This window comes from Hemicordylus capensis, chromosome 1, assembly GCF_027244095.1.
Source record: "Hemicordylus capensis ecotype Gifberg chromosome 1, rHemCap1.1.pri, whole genome shotgun sequence".
NCBI classification, from domain to species: domain Eukaryota; kingdom Metazoa; phylum Chordata; class Lepidosauria; order Squamata; family Cordylidae; genus Hemicordylus; species Hemicordylus capensis.
Window position 1 is genome coordinate 457,027,124 of NC_069657.1, and position 19,377 is coordinate 457,046,500.

The 19,377-nt window shown below is 54.3% G+C and overlaps 1 protein-coding gene across 3 annotated transcripts in view; it reads left to right on the plus strand.

Annotated features, from left to right (window-relative positions):
* The first annotated feature begins 4,009 nt into the window (after positions 1–4,009).
* The window catches only part of SCARA3 (scavenger receptor class A member 3), a 47,124-nt gene continuing 31,756 nt past the window's right edge, over positions 4,010–19,377 (plus strand). Inside the window, exons 1-3 of one of the 3 annotated variants that reach the window (XM_053250563.1) lie at positions 4,010–4,350; positions 4,632–4,669; positions 18,413–18,469. In XM_053250563.1, the coding sequence (XP_053106538.1) occupies positions 4,663–4,669; positions 18,413–18,469 (64 nt within the window). In that variant the 5' untranslated portion in view covers positions 4,010–4,350; positions 4,632–4,662. The other 2 variants (XM_053250542.1, XM_053250552.1) reach the window with 2 other exon arrangements.

Genomic DNA, 19,377 nt, shown 5'->3' on the forward strand with positions numbered 1-19,377 from the left:
ACTCCCATCATCCCCAGCAGCCATGGTGGTCTTCGGCCCTTGTGGCTGGAGATGAGGGGAGCTGCAACCCCCGCCCTGACACACCTTCTCCGGATTAAGCCCCATGGAGCTCAGGAGGGCTGACTCGTCCCTAGTAAGGGCGCGCTGCACGGGAATGTGCCCTTTGTCCTTAGGCTCTGGCGCCGCCGCCTCCCCCCCTGCACTTGTGCCGAGAGGGGCGCATCTCCAAAGCACTGGCGGATTAAGGCAGAGGCAGAAGAGGCTTCTGCCTGCGGCGGCAAAATTGGAGGAGCAGCATCCACTTTTACCGCTCCTCAGATTTTGCTGTGACTCTCACTGAATTTGTGGGGAAAGCAACTTTCCCCATCACTCAAATGTCACCATTTGTGGCTGGAACAATGACAGGGCCGGTCCTTTCATGCGAATTGTGAATGCAAGGCTATTGAGAGCAAATCAGAGAACAGGGCCAATGATCTAGCTGGGAAGCGGCAGCTTCCGAGTAACACAGAGTTCTTTGTGAAGGGCCCAATTAACTGTGCTGACTTATGCTCCTCTGTCATCCACGACACTCTCCTGCTTCTGCGACTTGTCAGGTGTCTATCTGTGGGGCACCCGACCCTCTTTTGGCAGCTGCATTTTTTTTTTGGTGCGACTGTGCAATTCTGTGCTTTGTGGCTTGCCCATAGCTGCAAAACGTTGGCCCTCTTGCAGATGGTGAAGGACTACACCTCCCATCATCCCTGCTGTTGATCACTGGGCCTGATGATTTGTTTGTTTATTTGTTTGAAAGGTGTCTGTGCTGCCACTTTCCATTCATGAATCCATGGCAACTTACAAATACATTCCGTGAAAAACAGAATAAAAACAGTCTCTAAAATCATGGAAGTGCAGAATAGGGCAGCCACGAAAACAAGGCAATCCCAAAGATTTTGTACAATGTTATTATACAAGAGTATATAGAGTTTAGGGCAGGGCCTAATAAAGGGCCTTTGGCCATTGCGGCTGGGGAAGAACGATGGGAGTTGTAGTCCAGCAACATCTAGAGACCCAAGTTTGACAAGCCCTGGTTTCTGGGAAGGCCTGCTGATGATGGGAATTGTAGTCCCAAAAAGCTGCAGGGCCAAAGTTGTGCAGCCCTGCCATAGAGACAGCAGAACAGGACACCCCCAACTCCCCATCTCATTCTCTAGGGCAAGGGTTCCCAACCTGTGGTCCTCCAGCCTGCAGCTGGGGATGATGGAAGTTGTAGTTCAGCAACATCTGGAGGCCCATCAGTTGGGGCACAGAGTCAGTCCTCCTTCTCAGGGTTGGCTAGCTCTCAGAAGGTCCGGCTGCCAATCCCTGACCCTGGTACCACTCCTGTGCCCACCGCCTTCACGTGATGGTGGCAGCAGGGGTGGTCTTTCAAGGCCCACCCAGGTAGGGGGCCCACAGGGAGCAGTTTGCTGGGGACCCCCTGCCGCCTGGAGCTCTCTCCCCGCCCTTCCGTCTTCTCTCACACCGCCGGGCTCACAGCTCTTCTCCTGCCCACTCTGGGTAACACTACTAGGCTTCATTTTTGAAAGTGCGCTTAGAGGATTCGACTTCACCACTAAATGCATGCTTAGAGGGCCTCTGCACATGTCCAGAGTGCCACCCTAAGCACTAAAGAGCAAGTGCCACACTGAATATGGGACAAAGGATCATAGCAGTGTTTACCTGGACAGGAATGCAGGGAGAAGATGAGGGGCTGGGTGGGGCTAAAAGGTCAAGCATGCAGGAGATCTTGCTGGGGGGGGGATGTCCCAATACTAGGTGGTGCTCAAACCAAGGCAAGATCCAAACATAGGCAGCTGCCATATACTGAGTCAGAGCCTTGGTCCATCTCGCTCAGTATTGTCCTCACAGACTGGCAGCAGCTTCTCCAAGGTTGCAGGCAGGAGTCTCTCTTGGAGATCCTGCCAGGGAGGGAACTGGGAACCTTCTGCTCTTCCCAGAGTGGCCCCATTATCCCCTGAGGGGAATGTCTTCCAGTGCTCACACTTCTAGCCTCCCATTCAAATGCAACCAGGGCAGACCCTGCTTAGCTAAGAGGACAAGTCATGCTTGCTGCCACCAGACCAGCTCAGATCCAGTCCAGGTGTATGCGACTGACTCCTGACACATTGGTTGCGGCATTTTGGATTGTGAACCCTTGAGGACATGGAGGGAACAATCTTAGAGTATCAGTACTTTTCTACTATATAAATTGCTTTGAGAACTTTTGTTGAAAAGCAGTATATAGATATTTGCAGTCATTGTCGTCGACATTGTGGCCTGAGCTCTACTTTTCCCAGATACATATGACCAGGCCAGTCATTTAGCCAGGGTGCTAAAATGTGGGTTCCCCAGCTGTTGCTGGACTCCGACTCCCATCATGCCCGCCACAATGGCCCTCCAGGTTTCAGAAGCCTCTGCCCTAGAGTTTTCCAGGGATGAAGCAGAGTTAATCTGGGGTAGCGAACCCGAGGCTCCCCAGCCATTGTTGGACGACAGCTCCCATCATCCTGAGCCACAGTCAGTTGCAGCTGTGGATGATAGGAGTTGTAGTCCAACAACTTCTGGAGAGCCTCAGGATGGACACCCCTGCAGCAGATCAAATCAAAGTGGCCGAAACGGGAAGCTTGAAGCAGGCCCCTCTTTCTCCTCGAAGGCCGCACTTCCGTCGCCAGAGGGCAGCAGGTACCAGTTGACCAGCCCCAGAGTCAGCAAGGGAGAAACAGCAGCAGCAGCAGCAGCATCTCTCCTCCTGGCTTGTGGTTAGCATTCCAGCCCTCCCTGCCATCGCTGTCCAGCCCAGGGCCTTGGGATGGGTCTGTATGGGGACATCAGGCAGCCCAAGGCGGTGAGGAGGGTCTATTTCAGGACCTTGTTCCTCAGACCTGGCAAACATCAACCCTCTGATAACATTCAGCACCCTTGATTTCCAGCATGTTTTGCAATCTGCGTTTTGCCATCGCCAGACACTTCTTGTTGCCATCAACACAGTGTGCGGGTTGTAGCCACTTGCTCAACTGGTCATTTGCAAAATCTTGCTGAGAAGGATTTTCCTGCAAATCTGCATCTAATCAGAAATCCAGAAAAGCAGAAGAGTGGTAAAACAACGACGACAACAACAACAACAACAAAATCACCTTCACTTCTTGACAGGACATTATGGGGAATCAGTTTATTACACGGTTACAGTCTAAAGTACCTACGTGCTAAATGCTGGTCTGTATTCATTCGAGGTGACTTGCCGAGGGCCATATGGTGAATCCTTGGCAGAGGCCTGGATGACATAAAGGGCCACTTGCCTCAGCTCTCTGTTTAACCAGAGGCCCTCTTGCACTGTTGCCTCAGAGTAGGGTCTTCTCAGCTGCACAACTGTGGACTTCCCTCCCTGGGGAGACGAGACCCGCCCGCTCCCTCCTTGCCCACCTTCCAGCAAGCTATCAAGATGCTTTTCTTTAGACCAGCTTTGGGGGATCAATTCTATTGCTGTTCAGCTGCCATAACAGCTGTCTTCTTGTCTTTTATGGCTGCTGTTGTTTCATGACTGCATATTGGGGGGTGTGTGTGTGTGTGTGTGTGTGTGTGTGTGAATTCATTTGCTCAGATGCTTTGATTATTATTTTGAATTGTACCGAGCTTTGAATTCAGTTTTGTGCAGAAAGGTGTTATCTGTAACACGAAACAAATAAGCACACGGGGGCCCTTTATTCCTAATCTCCCATCTCCACTTAGCACATCTCTTGCTCTCAAGCACGGTGTGGCCATTGGACACCTGGAGGGCCCCCCCCCGCAACATCCTTCATCGTCTGAGCAATGTTGCTGTGCCCCCCTGAATGCCAGAATTTCAGCCCAGCTTCCCAACGGGCCTTTGCTTAAGCCCCTGCTTTGGGTGGGGAGGGGCTTGGGTCCCCACTCCCTGTCTCCCCCCCCCCGCTCCACACACACTCCTCTCGCAGCCTGCCCACCTCTTTCTCCCTCCCCTTCCCTGCTGACTAGTGTGGCTAAGAAGACATTTGTTAGCAATTAGGGCTGGAGGGAGGGAGCAGCACATAGTCTGGCCCAGCTCCAGAGCCTCCTTCCTCGCAGCCCCCAGCCACCCACCCCCGGCCCCGGACTGGGGCAGCCATGGGAGGGAAGTCCTGGGCAGAAGGCGGCCGGCACAGAGAGAGCCCACTCGGCTTGTTTTGAAATCGCAAGGAAGTTTGTCTGGGCCGCGGCCCCAGAGGCCAGCAGCGTGCGGGCTGCGCACTGAGCGCCAGCCGGGGACGAGAGAGCCGCCAGGGATGCTGGGGAGTGGAGAGGAGCCTGCCGCCGCCGCCGCCGTGGGGCTAAGAAGGGGTGAGTATCGGGGGCGGCAGCAAGCATTCCAGAAAGCCAGCCGCGCTCGTCTCTGCGGCACTGTGGAGCCTGGACTTCTGGGGAGGTGGAGCGTCTGCAAAGAGAGGGTGTCTGCTTCGCCCTCCCGAGCCCCTCCGGGGCTGCTGTGCCCCTCCCTGCTGGAGGGATGCAGAGCCATCCTGGGTGGGAAGAGGCGCCTGGCAGCAGGCTTCGCACGCCTGCCTTGGAGGCCTGCTCCGGAGAGGGTCGAGCCTCACTCTGCCCTTTGCTTGTTTCCCCAGACGCGGCGGGGGATTCCTCTGCAAGAGGAGAATGAAAGGTGAGCTCTTTTCCCGGTGCGGGGAGACGCCTGGCAGGGGGGGCCAGCCGGGGGTATTTGCAAGGCAGCGGCCACTTTGCCAGGGATCCTGTCTAGCAGCGGGTCGGATGCTCCTCCATCCCAGCCCCCTCCAAGAAAGATGCTCGAGTCCCAGCAGTGGGCTTCTTGGGCTGCTTGTGCCTCCTGCGTTTACAGAGGGGCAACTGAAACCACGGCACGGGCAGGGTCTGGGCACGGGCCTTCCGGACAGCGGTCTCCTGATGATGGGAGGCCCTTTGACTTTGGGGGAAAGCTCTCTCGGGTGAGCTGGTTTTTGTCCATCAGCTAGGGAGCATTTTGGATTCACAAGTGGGATTGGGAGTCTTGGCTGTGTTTGCCCTGTGGGGTAGAGCGCTCTCAGTCCCATGGTTCAGATGGAGAACCACACAGTGGTTCCGCCATGGCCAAGGTCAGATCTGGACATTGGGTCTTCCAGATTCCGTTTCTCACGCAGCCAGCGGGATGTCTCCAGCAAGGCCACCAGCAGGAGAGGAAGGCAACATACAGCTCTCACCTCTGAGCGTGCAGGTTCCCGTGAGCGCTCTTTAGAAAAGCCTGGCTAGATCCGATCAAAAGTCAGAAAATCACTGAGCGAGAGAGTTGGAAGGGACCTTGGAAGTCCAGCCTGCTGCCCAGTGCACGGCAGTCATCCTGTTTGCTGGAGTGGCCAGTCAGATGCAGGGTCTGCCCTGGCTTGCATTTGAATGGGAGGCTACGTGTGTGAGCCCTGTAAGCTATTCCCTTAGAACATAAGAACGGCCCTGCCGGATCAGGCCCAAGGAGGCCCATCTAGTCCAGCATCCTGTTTCACATGGTGGCCCACCAGATGCCGCTGGAAGCCCACAGGCAAGAGGTGGATGAGGGCATGCCCTCTGTCCTGCAGTGGCTCCCTGCAACCGATATTGAGAGGCATCCTGCCTCTGAGGCTGGAGATGGCTCACAGCCACCAGACTAGTAGCCATTGATAGACCTCTCCTCCATGAACCATGACCACCTGAGGGCAGGCCTGCACAACATAAGGCCCGGGGGCAGATTCAGCCCGCAGGGACTATTTTACTGGCCCCCAGGTATGCTGCAGCAACACAAGAGCGGGAAACGGCCTTATAGCGCCATCCTGTGCACGCTTTCTCAGAAATATGCTCCGTGATGTGCCCAGTGAGGCTTACGCCCATGTAAGCATGCCTAGCACTGCAGCCTGAAACTAGCAACCACCCTTTAGGGAGAGGAGAGGACTTGGCATTTGTGTGGGGCTGGCATGCACTCTAGGGGGCCCACTGATTGAGCAGGGACAGGACCTATCCTCTGGCCACTCTCCTCGGTTGAAACTAGGGGTCCGCTGACAGGGGGAAGAGATCCACAAGTAACTCATCATAGTTTTAATTCTAATGTCATAATGTGCTAAAAATTTGACCTCAGCCCCGGCACCCCAAGTGGTGGATGGTTTTGGCCCACCAGGGCATTTGAGTCGGGCAGCCCTGCCTTAGGGGATGGGGCCGCTCTGGGAAGAGCATCTGCCTGCAGAAGGGTCCCTTGGCATCTCCAAGACAGAGCTGGGAGAGACTCCTGCCTGCAACCTTGGAGAAGCCGCTGCCAGTCTGGGTAGTCAATACTGAGCTAGATGGACCAAGGGTCTGACTCCGTGTCCATCGTCCCCTGTTTATCCCCCACCCCTTTCGCTCAGAGCCTCCCTCCTCCTCCTCCTCCTCCTCCTCCTCCTCCTCCTCCCAGCTGGCTGCCACCACAGGCATGCTCTTCAACCATTTCCCCTGACCTTGCAGAGAAGAACTTTGTGGCAGATTTTGCCCCATGTTGATTCATGTGTGTGAATGTGTGTCAAATGTGGGGCCCCATTGGGGTTTCCTGCCTGGGTAAAGTAAAAGGTAAAGTTGTGCCTTTGAGTTGGTGTTGATTCCTGGCGACTCCAGAGTCCTGTGGTTTGCTTTGGTAGAATACAGGAGGGGTTGACCGTCGTCTCCTCCCACGCAGTGTGAGATGCTGCCTTTCAGCGTCTTCCTTCCTGCATTGCTGCTGCCCGATAGAGGCGTTTCCTGTAGTCTGGGAAACACACCAGCGGGGATGCGAACGGGCAACTTCTGGCTTGCTAGTCAAGTCATTTCCCTGCTGCGCCATTAGGTGGCTTCCCTGCCTGGGTACCAGTTACCAAAAGGTCTTGGCAGAGCCTGGAGTGATGCGAGTGTCCCACCCAGAGCCCTCTGCCAAAGGGGTCTGGGGCCCAGCTCCCCAGTTGTGAAGCAGAAGGGCAGCAAAGCATCTCGCTTGGCCCTGCCGTGAGCCACCTCTCTCTCCCAGACACAACGATGTGCTTTCTAGGTTCCAGGGAAACAGGAAGTCGGAGTGAGGGGGTCTCTGAGTTCTTTGCAGATTGTCCAGTCTCTCTTGTGCTATGGGTATGCTGCTCACTTAATTTAAAAAAACAACACCACCAAACCTTTGGCCATTGTGGCAGGGGGTGATGGGACCTGTAGTCCCACAACATCTGGGGACCCAAGGTTGAGAACCCCTGCAGGAAGGGATTGCAGTCAGGGCTGAGAAGGAATCTGAAGTAGAAGAAAGAGTGGAGCAGGCATCGGGGTGGGTCGACCTGGGCACAGGCTAAGGGCCGTCCAAGGGCCACGGCCGATTGCTGAGAGGCCCTGGTGGGGAAAGGCGGCAGCTCCAGCATGGCCACCAAGGAGCATTCCAAGTTACGACTGCCAAAGGAAGCGCCCCCACCTCCCCGCAAAAAAACCTTGGCCCGGTGGGGTGTGTGTGTGCCTTGGGCTTATCTTCGTGACAGCAGCTGAAGTGCTCCTTGGCAACCATGTCAGAGGCCAGCCTCTCCCCCGAACAGGATGCCCTCCTCACCTCTGCTGCTGCATCCAGACAGGGGCACCTCGGTTTCAAAAAGGGGAGCCTTCCAACACAGTGGCTCTCCCACTGTTGCTACGGGGGGGGGCTGCCAAGGGGCTTGGCCTAGGCCTGTGGCACTGGGAAAGGCGGCTGGCGGGCTTGGCGAGAAGGCTGCCCTGCAGTCCTCAGGGCATCCCGCCCCCCTCTGGCGGAGGAGCCCCCGCCTTCCTGGTCTGTCTTCACAGATCAAAAGCCCATCTCGGATTTCAGAGAGTGCAGATTTCCACAAAAACAAACAGGGTTTCTTCAGCTGGCAAGACCCGTCATTTCGCACCACCGGTGTGCAGACTTGTGGGCCTGAAAGGAGAAAGCTCGCTGGTCTCTCCAGCTCCCGTCTGCTGCTTTGCCGATGAAATCGGCTGCTCCTGAGCCAGGCAAGTTCGCTGAATGCTGCTTTCCCACCAATACAGGCCCCATTGAGTCCTAAGGCAGGCTCCGTCTCAGCTCTGACTGCAGCCACCTGTACATTGCACCTTTCCCTGCCATCCTTCCTCTCTTCTGTGGCAGGGAAAGACCCACACACACACACACACACACCTCCAGCTCCCTTTCTCTTCACCCTGCGGTCCTCTTTCCCTAAGCTGGCTTGGTGGGCTTGGCACAGGCTCCGGCATAATTCTTGGACTTTGTGCCGCTGCTTTAAGTGATCTGGGGGTTGTGCCCAGAGCCCCCTGCTCAAGGGCTCCGAGGAGGCAGCAAGCCTCGGATCCCTCTCCAAGGCACACCTCTCCAGCGGCCTAGCAGAAGGACGGGCAGCCGGACGCCTTGGTTGGCCCCTGGTTCATGTTTGGGACTTCACTGGCAGGCGTAGGGTCTGGGAGGGATTTCCTCCCAGATTGGGTAGCAGCCTTGAGAGTTGCCGCTGCTTTTTCCTGCAGTGTGCTGGGCAGCTCCCTGCTCACTTGCTAGAGGCGTCTGGGGAGGAGAGCTGGCCTTGTGGTCGCGGGCATGAATTGCTAAACAGGGTCTGCTTCGGTTTGTATTTGGATGGGTGACTACAAACTGCTAAGTGAGCCAAGAGGCGCCTTTTCAGAGTGGCCATTCTCTTCTGTTGAGCAGGGGGGGAGCAACTGGCCCTCTCCAGCCCCAGCACAGCATCCCTCCAGTGGCTGTTGCTGGTGTCTATCTTAAGTTTCGTTTTTAGATGGTGAGCCCTTTGGGGACAGGGTAGCTAATGGATTGATTGATTGATTGATATCTATGTAAACCGCTTTGGGAACTTTTGTTGAAAAGCAGTATATAAATATTCATTGCACTTGTATTCGTACATGTGAGTGACAGGAGGGGCTGCAGCCCAGCCATGCTATTTATTTATTTATTTCTCTGTAAACCGCTTTGGAAACTTTTTGTTGAAAAGCAATATATAAATATCTATCGTATTGGTCGTATCCGTAGAGCATCTGCTTGCATGCAGGGGGTCCCAAGTTCCCTCCCTGGCAGCATCACCAGGTAGGGCTAGGGGAGACTCCTCCCTGAAACCCTGGAGAACTGCTGCCAGTCAGTGCCTGGCAATACTGAGCTAGAGGGACCAAGGGTCTGACTCGGCAGCAGGCAAATTCCTGTCTTCTGCTCTTGCCTTGCCGGTGCCCACTTTCTGCTCCTGGCACATTGAGATTGGATGATGGGGGAGGCAGTGGGGGGGGGCGGCTATGGGGATCCTGCCATTAGGAATTAGAAGAGGGGGAAGATGCATGCCCCTGGGTCCAGCGGCCGCCGCCAGCTTCGATACCCCACAGCTTTGCTCTGCTGCTGACTGAAAGGCAAGCCTTCTTCAGGGAGGTGGCTCCAGTGCCGGATTCTTGGCCTTCCCGGTTTGAAGGGAAGGCCAATCAGCTGCCTTGCCCCCTTGACCAGCCCCGCCCCCTCACACTGGCCCTGCCCCCAACCGGCTCCGGCCCACTCCCCACCTCTCACCAGACCTGAGGCTGCCCCTCTTCCCTCCCCCCCTTGCCATCCTCCCCTTGCAAGGTGCGCGGCTACTTCTCATTGTAAGGGGCAAGGGGGCAACCTGGGTAGGGGTGCATCCAAACCGGGTTAGGGCTAGCAAACTGGGCTGCTTGACCTGCTCCTGGCGTGCAGGGGAGGATGCGGACCAGTCTGCTGCGAGAGGGGCGAGGCAGCAGGGCAGGGAGCAAGCAAGCTGGGGCTGGCCCCGTGGCGGCGAGGAGGGAGGGCCTGGTGGCCAGAGCTGCTGCTGCCCCTGGAGCCACACGCCATCCACGCGGCCTCACTGGCCAACAGCGGGAAAATGGCGGCATCCCAGAAGGTGAGGCCGGCCAGAGGGGGCAGCAGGAGCAGGCAGGTGGCAAGGGGGCCCCACTCACTCGCTGTCTGAGGCCATTGCCTGGCTTGGCCTCATGAGGAAGCCGCCCCAGGGAGGTCCACCACTATGGTGCCAGGACGGAAAAAAAGGCCCTGCCTTCTGTGGCAGCTGGGGGGCTGCGGAGCGGGGCCTCAGGCAGGAGCACACAGGTGGGTTCTTCTTCTGGGGTCAGGTGTCCTGCCCCCAAACGGCTTAGGGCTTGGAACAAAGGGTAACGCCTGTGCCGTGAATGGGGCCTGGAAACCAACAGGAATACTGCTGGAGTTAAACCAGATTGGGCCCATCTCCACCCCACTCAGCTGTCTGCCGCTGGTAGTTCTTGGTGCCCTGAAGGAAGAAGATGAAAAGCCTCTGGAGGGTGGCGGGGGGAGGGTGACCCTTTTGCTCTCTCTGCAAAGATCTGCTCAAGGGCACGGCCAGTGTCCAAAAGACACACCCACACCCCCAGCCCTGCAGGGTCCCTCATTGCTGCATGATTATAGCATTGCAACCAGCTGCTCTGTAGTCAAGGTGGAGAGAGGAGGCCTTTGGAGGGAGGGCCGAAGGGGCAGCCTCCTCTCTGGCAAGGGCCCCAGCAGTAGCGGGAGGGAGGGAGGGAGGGAGGGAGATGCCGCACTTCCTTCACTCTCCCTTTGAGAAGCCGAAACTTCAGCTTCTGGTAACGATGGGCTCTCATTCGTCCAAACGGTCCTGGCTGTGTGCAACAAGGCAGTGTCTGAGTCTTCTCAGGACACGCGGACTCTGTCATGCTGGACGCCAACCACAAAAACAAAGGATCCCGTTCCAGCTGGAGGCAGGAGAAGTCGATTCCGCTGGCAAGCCTGGCCCTGTTCTGTAGGGTTGGGACAAGGGCGGTGGGTGGCTCTTTTGCAGATCGCCGGATGCCGTCAGCCTCCACGCCTCCCACCGAAGTGAAGGAGAGCTGGACGGGGACTCAGAAACGCCCATTCATTTCCATGGGGGTTGGGCAGGAGGAGAGAGTCCCCGAGACTTGTGCTTCTGCTTTGCTGCCTCTTACTGAGCATTCACGCTTTCTGCTCCATCAGTGGCGTCTGGGATCCCATCACATTGCTTAAAGTTCTGTACTGTCTTCAGATTCAGTACTTTGCCAGGATATTCCTCCCCACCCTACATGCCTCATATATTTAGGAGAACTCAACCGTTTGTTGTCGTGTGTGTGTGTGCGTGTGCGCGCACATGCATGTGTGCATGTCTACAAAAGCCACAAATATGCCTCAGTAAATAAACCAGTAAAATGCCAGGTCAACTTTTGCTGCTAAAGTGGATAGTTCTTGCAAAGGCTCTCCAGAAATTGGCTTGTTTCCCCCCTGCCCTCGGGACCATCATTCACAAAGAGAGGTCAAGGAGAGAACAGCTTGCATGCCTTGAGAACATGGCAACGCCTCCCCACTCCGCCCATCCACAGCAGAAGTTGCCTGCGGCCTCTGAAGCTGCCTTGAGTGAGAGAGAGTCAGGCCCTGGGTGTCTCCCGCCGAGTCCTGTCTGCAGGATCTGGCTCTTCTTCCCTGTTCCTTTTCAGCAGGGGTTGAACACAGGCCTTCCTGCAGGCAATGTGGGTGCTCTTCCACAAGGCGAACCTTCTCCCCAAACATCTGAAACACCCCAAAGTTCCCTTACGCTGCGTCAGGGCAGCCCAGCCCACTGACTCTTCCAGCCAGGACTGTCTCCTCCAACTGCCATCAACTCTTGGAGGTCTCACCAGGTCTTCTTTGGCCCTGCTGTGCAAGACCCTCCTTCGGGCTGGATGTGGCCAGGATGATGCCCTAACCTGCTGAGACCATCTCCAGGGCTCTGGATCTCTGGCCTGGCTCTTCAAGGCCTCTTTCTCGGCACTGGTCTGGCGTCCTTCCAGCCAGCTTCTGCTGGGGATGAGCCCCTTCTCCCACATCTCTGCACCAGCTGGCCTGTGAGTTGGGCAGGGGCTTGGCAGGCAGAAGGTCCCTGGTTCAATCCCTGACGGCATCTTCAGGCAGGGCTGAGAAAGACCGGAAGCGCCGCTGCCAGTCAGTGTAGGCAGTACTGAGCTGGATGGACCAAGGGCCCAGCTCAGTAGAAGGCAGCTCCAGCCCCATGCTCATCATTCAGTCACCCGACTTGATGCCGAGGTGCCACAGAACAACTCCTCTCTAGAGACTGTGTCTCGTGGTGAGTCCACACTCACTCCCGGCAGGAGCCATGAAGGGACACTCTGCCTCATGGAGAAATAGTGGGCAGGGCCCTCTGAGGGCAAAACCTTTGTACTGTAAGAATTTCTCCAACTTTGATTGTTTAAAAATCCTGTGTTTTGAGTGTCAGACATTTGGGGAAACTGGTTTAGGTGGTGGTTTTTGCATCACTCTCCCAGAGGATAAGAGGGTTTGTTTTGGTTTTGGTTTTTAAATGGATGTGGATATCCTTTCCCGGACCAGCTTAGGTTAGTGAAAGGCACATGCAGGTGTTTGACTTACACAGAACTCTTCATCAATCAAAGTGGGAAACCATCAAAAGCAGGTGAGGCGTGAGGGATGCCCCTTGTACACAATGCCTTCTGTTTCCACAAGGCCTAAGGATGCAGCCCTTCTAGTTGTAAGGGTGCCCCTTCATTCATCCATTCATCCATCCATTCATTCGATTTCTATACCGCCCTTCCAGAAATGGCTCAGGGCGGTTTACACAAAGAAATAACAAACAAATAAGATGGAACCTTGTCCCTGAAGGGCTCATACTCTAAAAAGAAACACAAGACACCAGCAAGAGTCACTGGAGGGATGCTGTACTGGGGGTGGAGAGGACCAGTTCCTCTCCCCCTGCTCAGTAAAGAGAATCACCACGTTAAAAGGTGCCTCTTTGCCCAGTGAGCAGGAGTTCCTAATTCATTCTGAGGTTTTCACTCAGCAGTCCAAATCCCTTCAGACGGTAAATATTTCTTTCCCTCTGCTGTGGTACCATCTAAAGAGGGGACAGCCTCAGGTGCCAATGTGCTCCTGCTTTGGGAAATGCCTGGCCAGCCGCCCCACCCCACCCCACACATGTGCCCCCAGCCTCTCTTGCTTCCCTAAGGGCAGGAAGGGGGAGATTCATAAGCTGTGGATCTAAGGAAGCTGCCCAAAGGCTGCAACACACACACACACACACACACACGGCTCCTGGCGGAGCTGTGTAGAGTCCTCCTCTGTCCCCCCATGAACAGCCGGGCTGCAGAGGAATGGGAGGCTGGCTGCAGCCAGGGAAACATCCCAAGGCCGGGGAGGACTCCAGCCCAGCCCTGGGAGGTGAGCGGCCTCCTTCTTCTGAGCAAGTGGGGCCCTGAGGAGGGCTGGCATGGCGTGCCCAGGACTCCTGGGCCTGCTGGAGGGTGGGGTGCAGCAGCACCTGTCGGCAACTGGTGGGGCTCTCTGCTGCAGGGCTGGCCGGGCCCTTGGGGGTGCCTCGCTGGGGTCTTGAGTGTGGGTGGGTGGGCAGGAGGAGGAGGGTTCTCTCTGGACCCTGCTGCCGGGTGGGCTCCTTTCTGGACAGGGGTTTGGAACCTGTACGCCCAGCATCTGCTCTCCCTCTCTTTGGCAGTCTCCCTTTAAAGGATCTCTTCTGCCCCCTATGATGTTCAACATCCACATGAATCCCCTGGGAGAGGTCATCCGTGGGGGTGGGCTGCGGTGCCATCAGTCTGCAGATGACACCCAGCTCTACCGATCTTTGATGTCGGCAGACACCAGGGAGGCGGCAGATGCTCTGAACCGGGGCTTGGGGGCTGTTCTGGACTGGATGGGGCCAAGAAACAAGCTGAAACTTAATCCAGACAAGACGGAAGTGCTCTCGGCTGGTAAAATTGATTATCCGAGTAGTGAGCTAAATCTGGGTCCTTCTGGTCCTGACGTTGTCCTTGGAGGCGCAAGTAGCAGCGGTGTGCAGAAATGCCTTTTACAAACTACGGCTGGTACGCCAGCTGCAACCCTACTTGGAGAAGTCGGACCTGACCTCAGTCGCTCATGCATTGGTAACATCCAGATTGGACTACTGCAATGTGCTCTACATGAGGCTGCCCTTGAAGACTGTTCAGAAGCTTCAGCTGGTCCAGAATGCTGCTGCAAGGATGCTCGTGGGCGCAAGTCACTTCATGAGTGTCACATCCATCCTGCGGCAGCCTCATTAGTTACCAGCCCACTTCCGGGCTAGATTCAAGGTGCTGATCTTGACCTTTAAAGCTCTACATGGCTTGGGGCGGAGGTACCTGTCAGACCGCGTTCGCCCATATGAATCTGCCAGAGCCCTCCACTCATCGTCTCAGACCCTGCTCATGGTCCCACCACTAACAGATCAGGTTGGCGGGGACTAGAAGCAGGGCCTTTTCGGTTGTGGCCCCTCAGCTTTGGAACTCCCTCTCTGAAGAGCTTTGCCATGCTCCCTCCCTCAGTGTTGTTGTTTTTTTAAACAACTTGAAACATCTTTTAAAGGAAGCTTTTTAATGCTCTATTTTTGGTTATATCTGGTAGGTTCTTTAGCTTTTTATAATTTTCAGTTTTTAGCTTTTAAAATAACTTTTAATTTGAACCTAATAATGAGTGTGGTTTTAACCTGACTTTTAACTTGTTTGTTAATTTTATTACTTTTTTTGTGTCTTGTCTCTATTTTATTGTTGTGAGCCGCCCCGAGCAATGGTGCACTGGAAGGGCGGCATATAAATATATTATATTATTATTATTATTATTATTATTATTATTATTATTATTAAAATTAAACCGATCCTGAGAAGCGGGGAGGGGCCTGACCTATGTGGGGTCTGCAGGGCCCCCCTTGTCTGCTCCAAATGTCTCCTCTCTTTCTGGTTGGATTTTCAGGGCGACCAGCAGGGTCTTCTGAGGGAGGCAGCGGGGGTGGCAGCTCTCCCCCCCGCCCCCACTGGGGTTTGGAAGGGCTAGCTCAGCTTTTAGATGTGCCTGGCTGGTCCAAGCTGCCTTCCTCTGGACCTGGGACTGCTGATGGAGTCCCCACCCCTCACCCCGCCTGAGTCTTGCTTCACTCACTGCTGAGCACTTCCATGGTTTCCAGATATCCTGCCTAGCTGTTCCTTTGTTTTTCTTTTTGGTTTGAGGGGTTTCTCTCTTGTTTTCAGGAGTATATTGCACGCTGCCCTGGGGACTCTCTGACGTCAAGGGGCAGGAGAAAGTCTCCACCAAGAAATGTTTCTTAAGAAACCCCAGATGAACAGAACAACCCTGTTCTGAGCTCAGTTTGGGATCTAGCCCCATCACCACCCCCACCCCATGATTTAACTTAAAGACGGAGGGCACGTCTCCTCTGGCATGGGCTCCATCCAGACAAGGAAGAGTTTCAGAAGACAGAGGTTCTCCCCACCCCGACACCAGCACCATCCCCACAAGGGAGGCCCGTCCCCAACTCGCTCATGTGCTGTGGCTCAGAATCAAAGGTCCTGCATCCTTGGTGGGCCTGTGGCTCTTGAGAAGTGGGGCCACTGCTTTCAAGCGTCACTGGTATGCCCGGGTGCTTGGGAGTGACTTAATGGCATCACCACAGCTCTGGAAGCAAAACGTGTCTTTTTTTCTCCTAAGGGAAGCTCTGGAGAAAAGAGTTCTGCACGTTTTCGGAGTGCTTCAGCTCAAGTAGGGAAAAGTCAGCTCTAGAGGGCATATATTGGCCAGCGCTTGTGCTACCAAGACCACCAAGACATATGCCATCTCCTGGGTCATTTTGCAACTCTTCTAAAATGTTTGTGGGAAATATATTTTGGTAAGGTAAGGGATGAGCATATATCAATAGCAGCTCATCCTAATGTGCCAGGGATGCCGAAGGGGGCACAAAGGAGGCACAGCTGCCTCTGCTTCCTGGCAGCTGATCAGGTTGCACCTCTCTCTTTTGCCCTGCCTGAGAGCACACTGCCTACAGACTGGCCATTGGTCAGGTAGAGCTGCACAGTCAGCCATGCAGCTCTACCTGATGGATGGCCAGCCTGCAGGCAGCACAGCTCTCGGGCAGGGCAGGCAAGAGAGGATCAAGCTGTTGCTTCCTTTGGCACCCCGCTTGCTGTTTAAAAATGAAAAGGAGAGATGCTTAGCCCTCCCGATACCCACGGAAAGGCACGACTGAGGGCCAGGTCAGCATTCCAGGTCCTTGCATGGAGGCCTGTAAATTATAGGGCAAGTTGCGAAGCTGGATCCACACCAAGGGTGAAGACTGCCCCGCGGTCACGGCTCATAAAGACAGGTCTTCACCCCTCGATGACCTCAGCCACTGCCAACCCTGGGACTCTGCAGAAGCATGCCCGGCTTGTGGCTGGCACGGAAGTCCCCTGTGTGTGCCCTGAACGCTTAAGCAAACCACTGTGGTTGAAAAAGAGGGCGACTTCATTCAGAAGCAAGGAAGGAGTGAAGGAAAGCTCTTTCTCACAGTCTCCTCTCTGGTGGCCACCCTCTGCTTTCTAAAACTGCTGACCAGGACTGCTCTCGGGCCCCCGCCTGCTTAAAAAAAACAGCCAAAAGGAATTTCATGGCTGGATGCAGCTATTAAAAGCAACCAGGATATGTCAGGCTGGGGTGCGGGGGGGGGGAGTGTTTAGGAACATAGGAAGCCACCATATACGGAGTCAAAGCATTGGTCTATCTAGGTCAGTATTGTCTTCACAGACTGGCAGCAGCTTCTCCAAGGTTGCAGGAAGGAGTCTCTCTCAGCCCTATCTTGGAGATGCTTCCAGGGAGGGAACTTGGAACCTTCTGATGCTCTTCCCAGAGCGGATCCATCCCAAAGGGAATATCTTACAGGACTCACACTTCTAGTCTCCTATTCATATGCCACCAGGGCAGACCCTGCTTAGCTAAGGGGTCAAGTCATGCTTGCTACCACAAGACCAGCTCTCCTCTCCCTAGTTTGTTAGTTGCAATTCCCCTAAAAATACTCACAATTACCTACAATGCCAAACCCATAATAATAAAATTCAGGAATAGAGATACAACAGTGGAACAAAAGAGAAATCCAATACAACAGCAAGTTCAATTGTGCTTGGAAGATGCTTCTTGAAATGAAAACACAAAGTCAGCTGCAGCCTGAACAAACTGGAGGGCAAGGAACAGTTTCACGCGCATGGATGTTGCCCAGAGTTATGAGCACGATCCAGGGAAACTTCAGTGTGGTCAGAACTGAGGGGACTGAAGCCCTGCAGGAGAGGCTCCATCCTGGGTCCTCCTCAGAGTCCGTCCCCCCCACCAGACGCATTCCTCTCCCCACCCCGTGGGGTCTCACTCCTTTTCAGGCTTTGTCTTTAAGACTCTGTGGGCAGGGCCAGGGACAATTTTGTATTAACAGAATCTTAGACTTTTAGAACTAGGAGGAACCTTGGGATCTTTCATTCTCTCATTTACTCATGGAAAGTACAGATCACCTCTTTGTCTAAGAGACACCCACAGTGGGGATAGGGCTCTCAGCTTTGCAGGCGGAAGGTCCCAAGTCCCCTCCCTGGCGGCATCTCCAGGATAGGACAAGATTTTTTATTTTTTTTTAGGACAAGATTTTTTATTGAACCAACAAACTACCAAAGCATACAGTACGTTGCCAAAGCACAATTATATACAAAGTGGTTGTTTGTACATGATATATCTACAAAGATTTACACACAAGGATTTGGAAACACTCGAGTTATGAAGTATATGCAGGTAGTACTGTAACTCGGGGGTGGGGGATTTCAAGGCACATCAGGTAATCGGGGGGGTTACGTCTGACGTCCATTTCCACAATTTGTCCCATTGCTGTTTAGAAGAGATACTCTTGTCTTTTTGCACATAACCATACAAACTTTTCCAGAAGAGATTTACTGTCTCATCTGCGTGAACCTCTTGGTCGCGTCTTCCCTCCCTATTCCTATGCACGAGCATTGCATACAAGTTTACTAACCTGATTACGAGAAGGGGAACGTTCCAATTCCCTAGTATGGGGGCACCCGTTCCGTCCCGTTTCCTTGAAGGTTTCTTTCTGAGACCTCGAAAGGAGGTTCTATCGCTCAAACCCGAGGTTAGTTCTTCCCAAGTCTGTTTTTCCAAATCAGGCTTACTCTCTGCCACACTCTCCAAGATAGGGCTGAGAGAGACTCCTGCTGCAACCTTGGAGAAGCCACTGCCAATCTGTGTAGCCAATACTGAGCTAGATGGACCAATGGTCTGACCCAGTATATGGCAGCTTCCTATTTTCCTTTCTTCCTAGTAGTGTGCAACAAAACTAGAAGTTTAAAACAACAAAATCAAACTAAATATATATCTAAACAAAAAGAAGTAGCTGCAGTGGAGACGTTAAAGAAATATGGTAGTCATGCCCATCAGGAGACCGTAGTCAATGTCTGGGTTTGAAAAAAAACCAAAAGATCTTGATATAATGGTGCCTGTTTTGTTCTGTGCTTGGCTGTTGGGCACTCAATAAATTCTTATTTTTATTCAAGTAAATACATATATTTCATATATTTTGTCTTTCAGAAGAGGACTTTGCTGGAGAAGACGACGAGATGCCATCCTTCAGATACAGGCCAAATGGTAAGAGCCACTGAATATAAGAAGAAAATAACATGAGACATAAGAAGAGCCCTGCTGCTGGATCCGGCCCCTCAAGGAGGCCCATCCAGCCCAGCATCCTGTTTCATACAGTGGCCCACCAGATGCCTCTGGGGAGCCCACAGGCAAGAGGGATGTGCATGCCCCCTCTCAGTGGTGGAGGGAAGTTGGCAGCAGCCTGTGTTCGGCTGCTGCAGCCCCTAGAGCCCCCCTGCCCCCGGATCTGCTGTCAGACACAGGGGGCCGGCTAGCCACGCCCCCCACTTCTGACATCAGACGCAGGGGCGTGCTCTGCTCATTCCATAATACAATGCTGGATTGCCTCCTCCCTCACAGAGCAGTTGACCTGGGCATCAGTTTACCTTGAGTCCAGGCATCTAATTGAACTCTTAATATAAAATGAAATCAGACACAGGCCTATATTTCATATACTTCTGGCGTCCATAACACTAGCCGCCCCGCCCCCGCCATCTGCCGTCAGACACAGGGGGCCGGCTAGCCACGCCCCCCACTTCTGACGTCAGACGCTGGGGCATGCTCTCCCTTCCAAATGGGGCCGTGCGGGAGGGAGATCAGCCCATGTTGTGTTGGCAGTGAGGCCAGGGAGACTCGCTCTGGCTGCTCTGCCAACACAGCACAGGCCAGTTTCAGTCCAAAATGGAGCCCCACAGCCCCATTTGAGAGTGAAATAACACCCCCCACATCTGACATCAGATGTGGTGTGTGTGGGCCACGAGTCATGTTGGGAAAGGGCTGTCGCTCATGGGAAGAGCATCTGCTGTACAGGAGTTGTAGTCGGACAGCAGCTGGGGACCCCAAGTTGAGAACCTCTGAGCTCGCCCCCAATATTTGCTGCTTGGACTGGCAGGGCTCTCCAGGGTCTCAGGAAG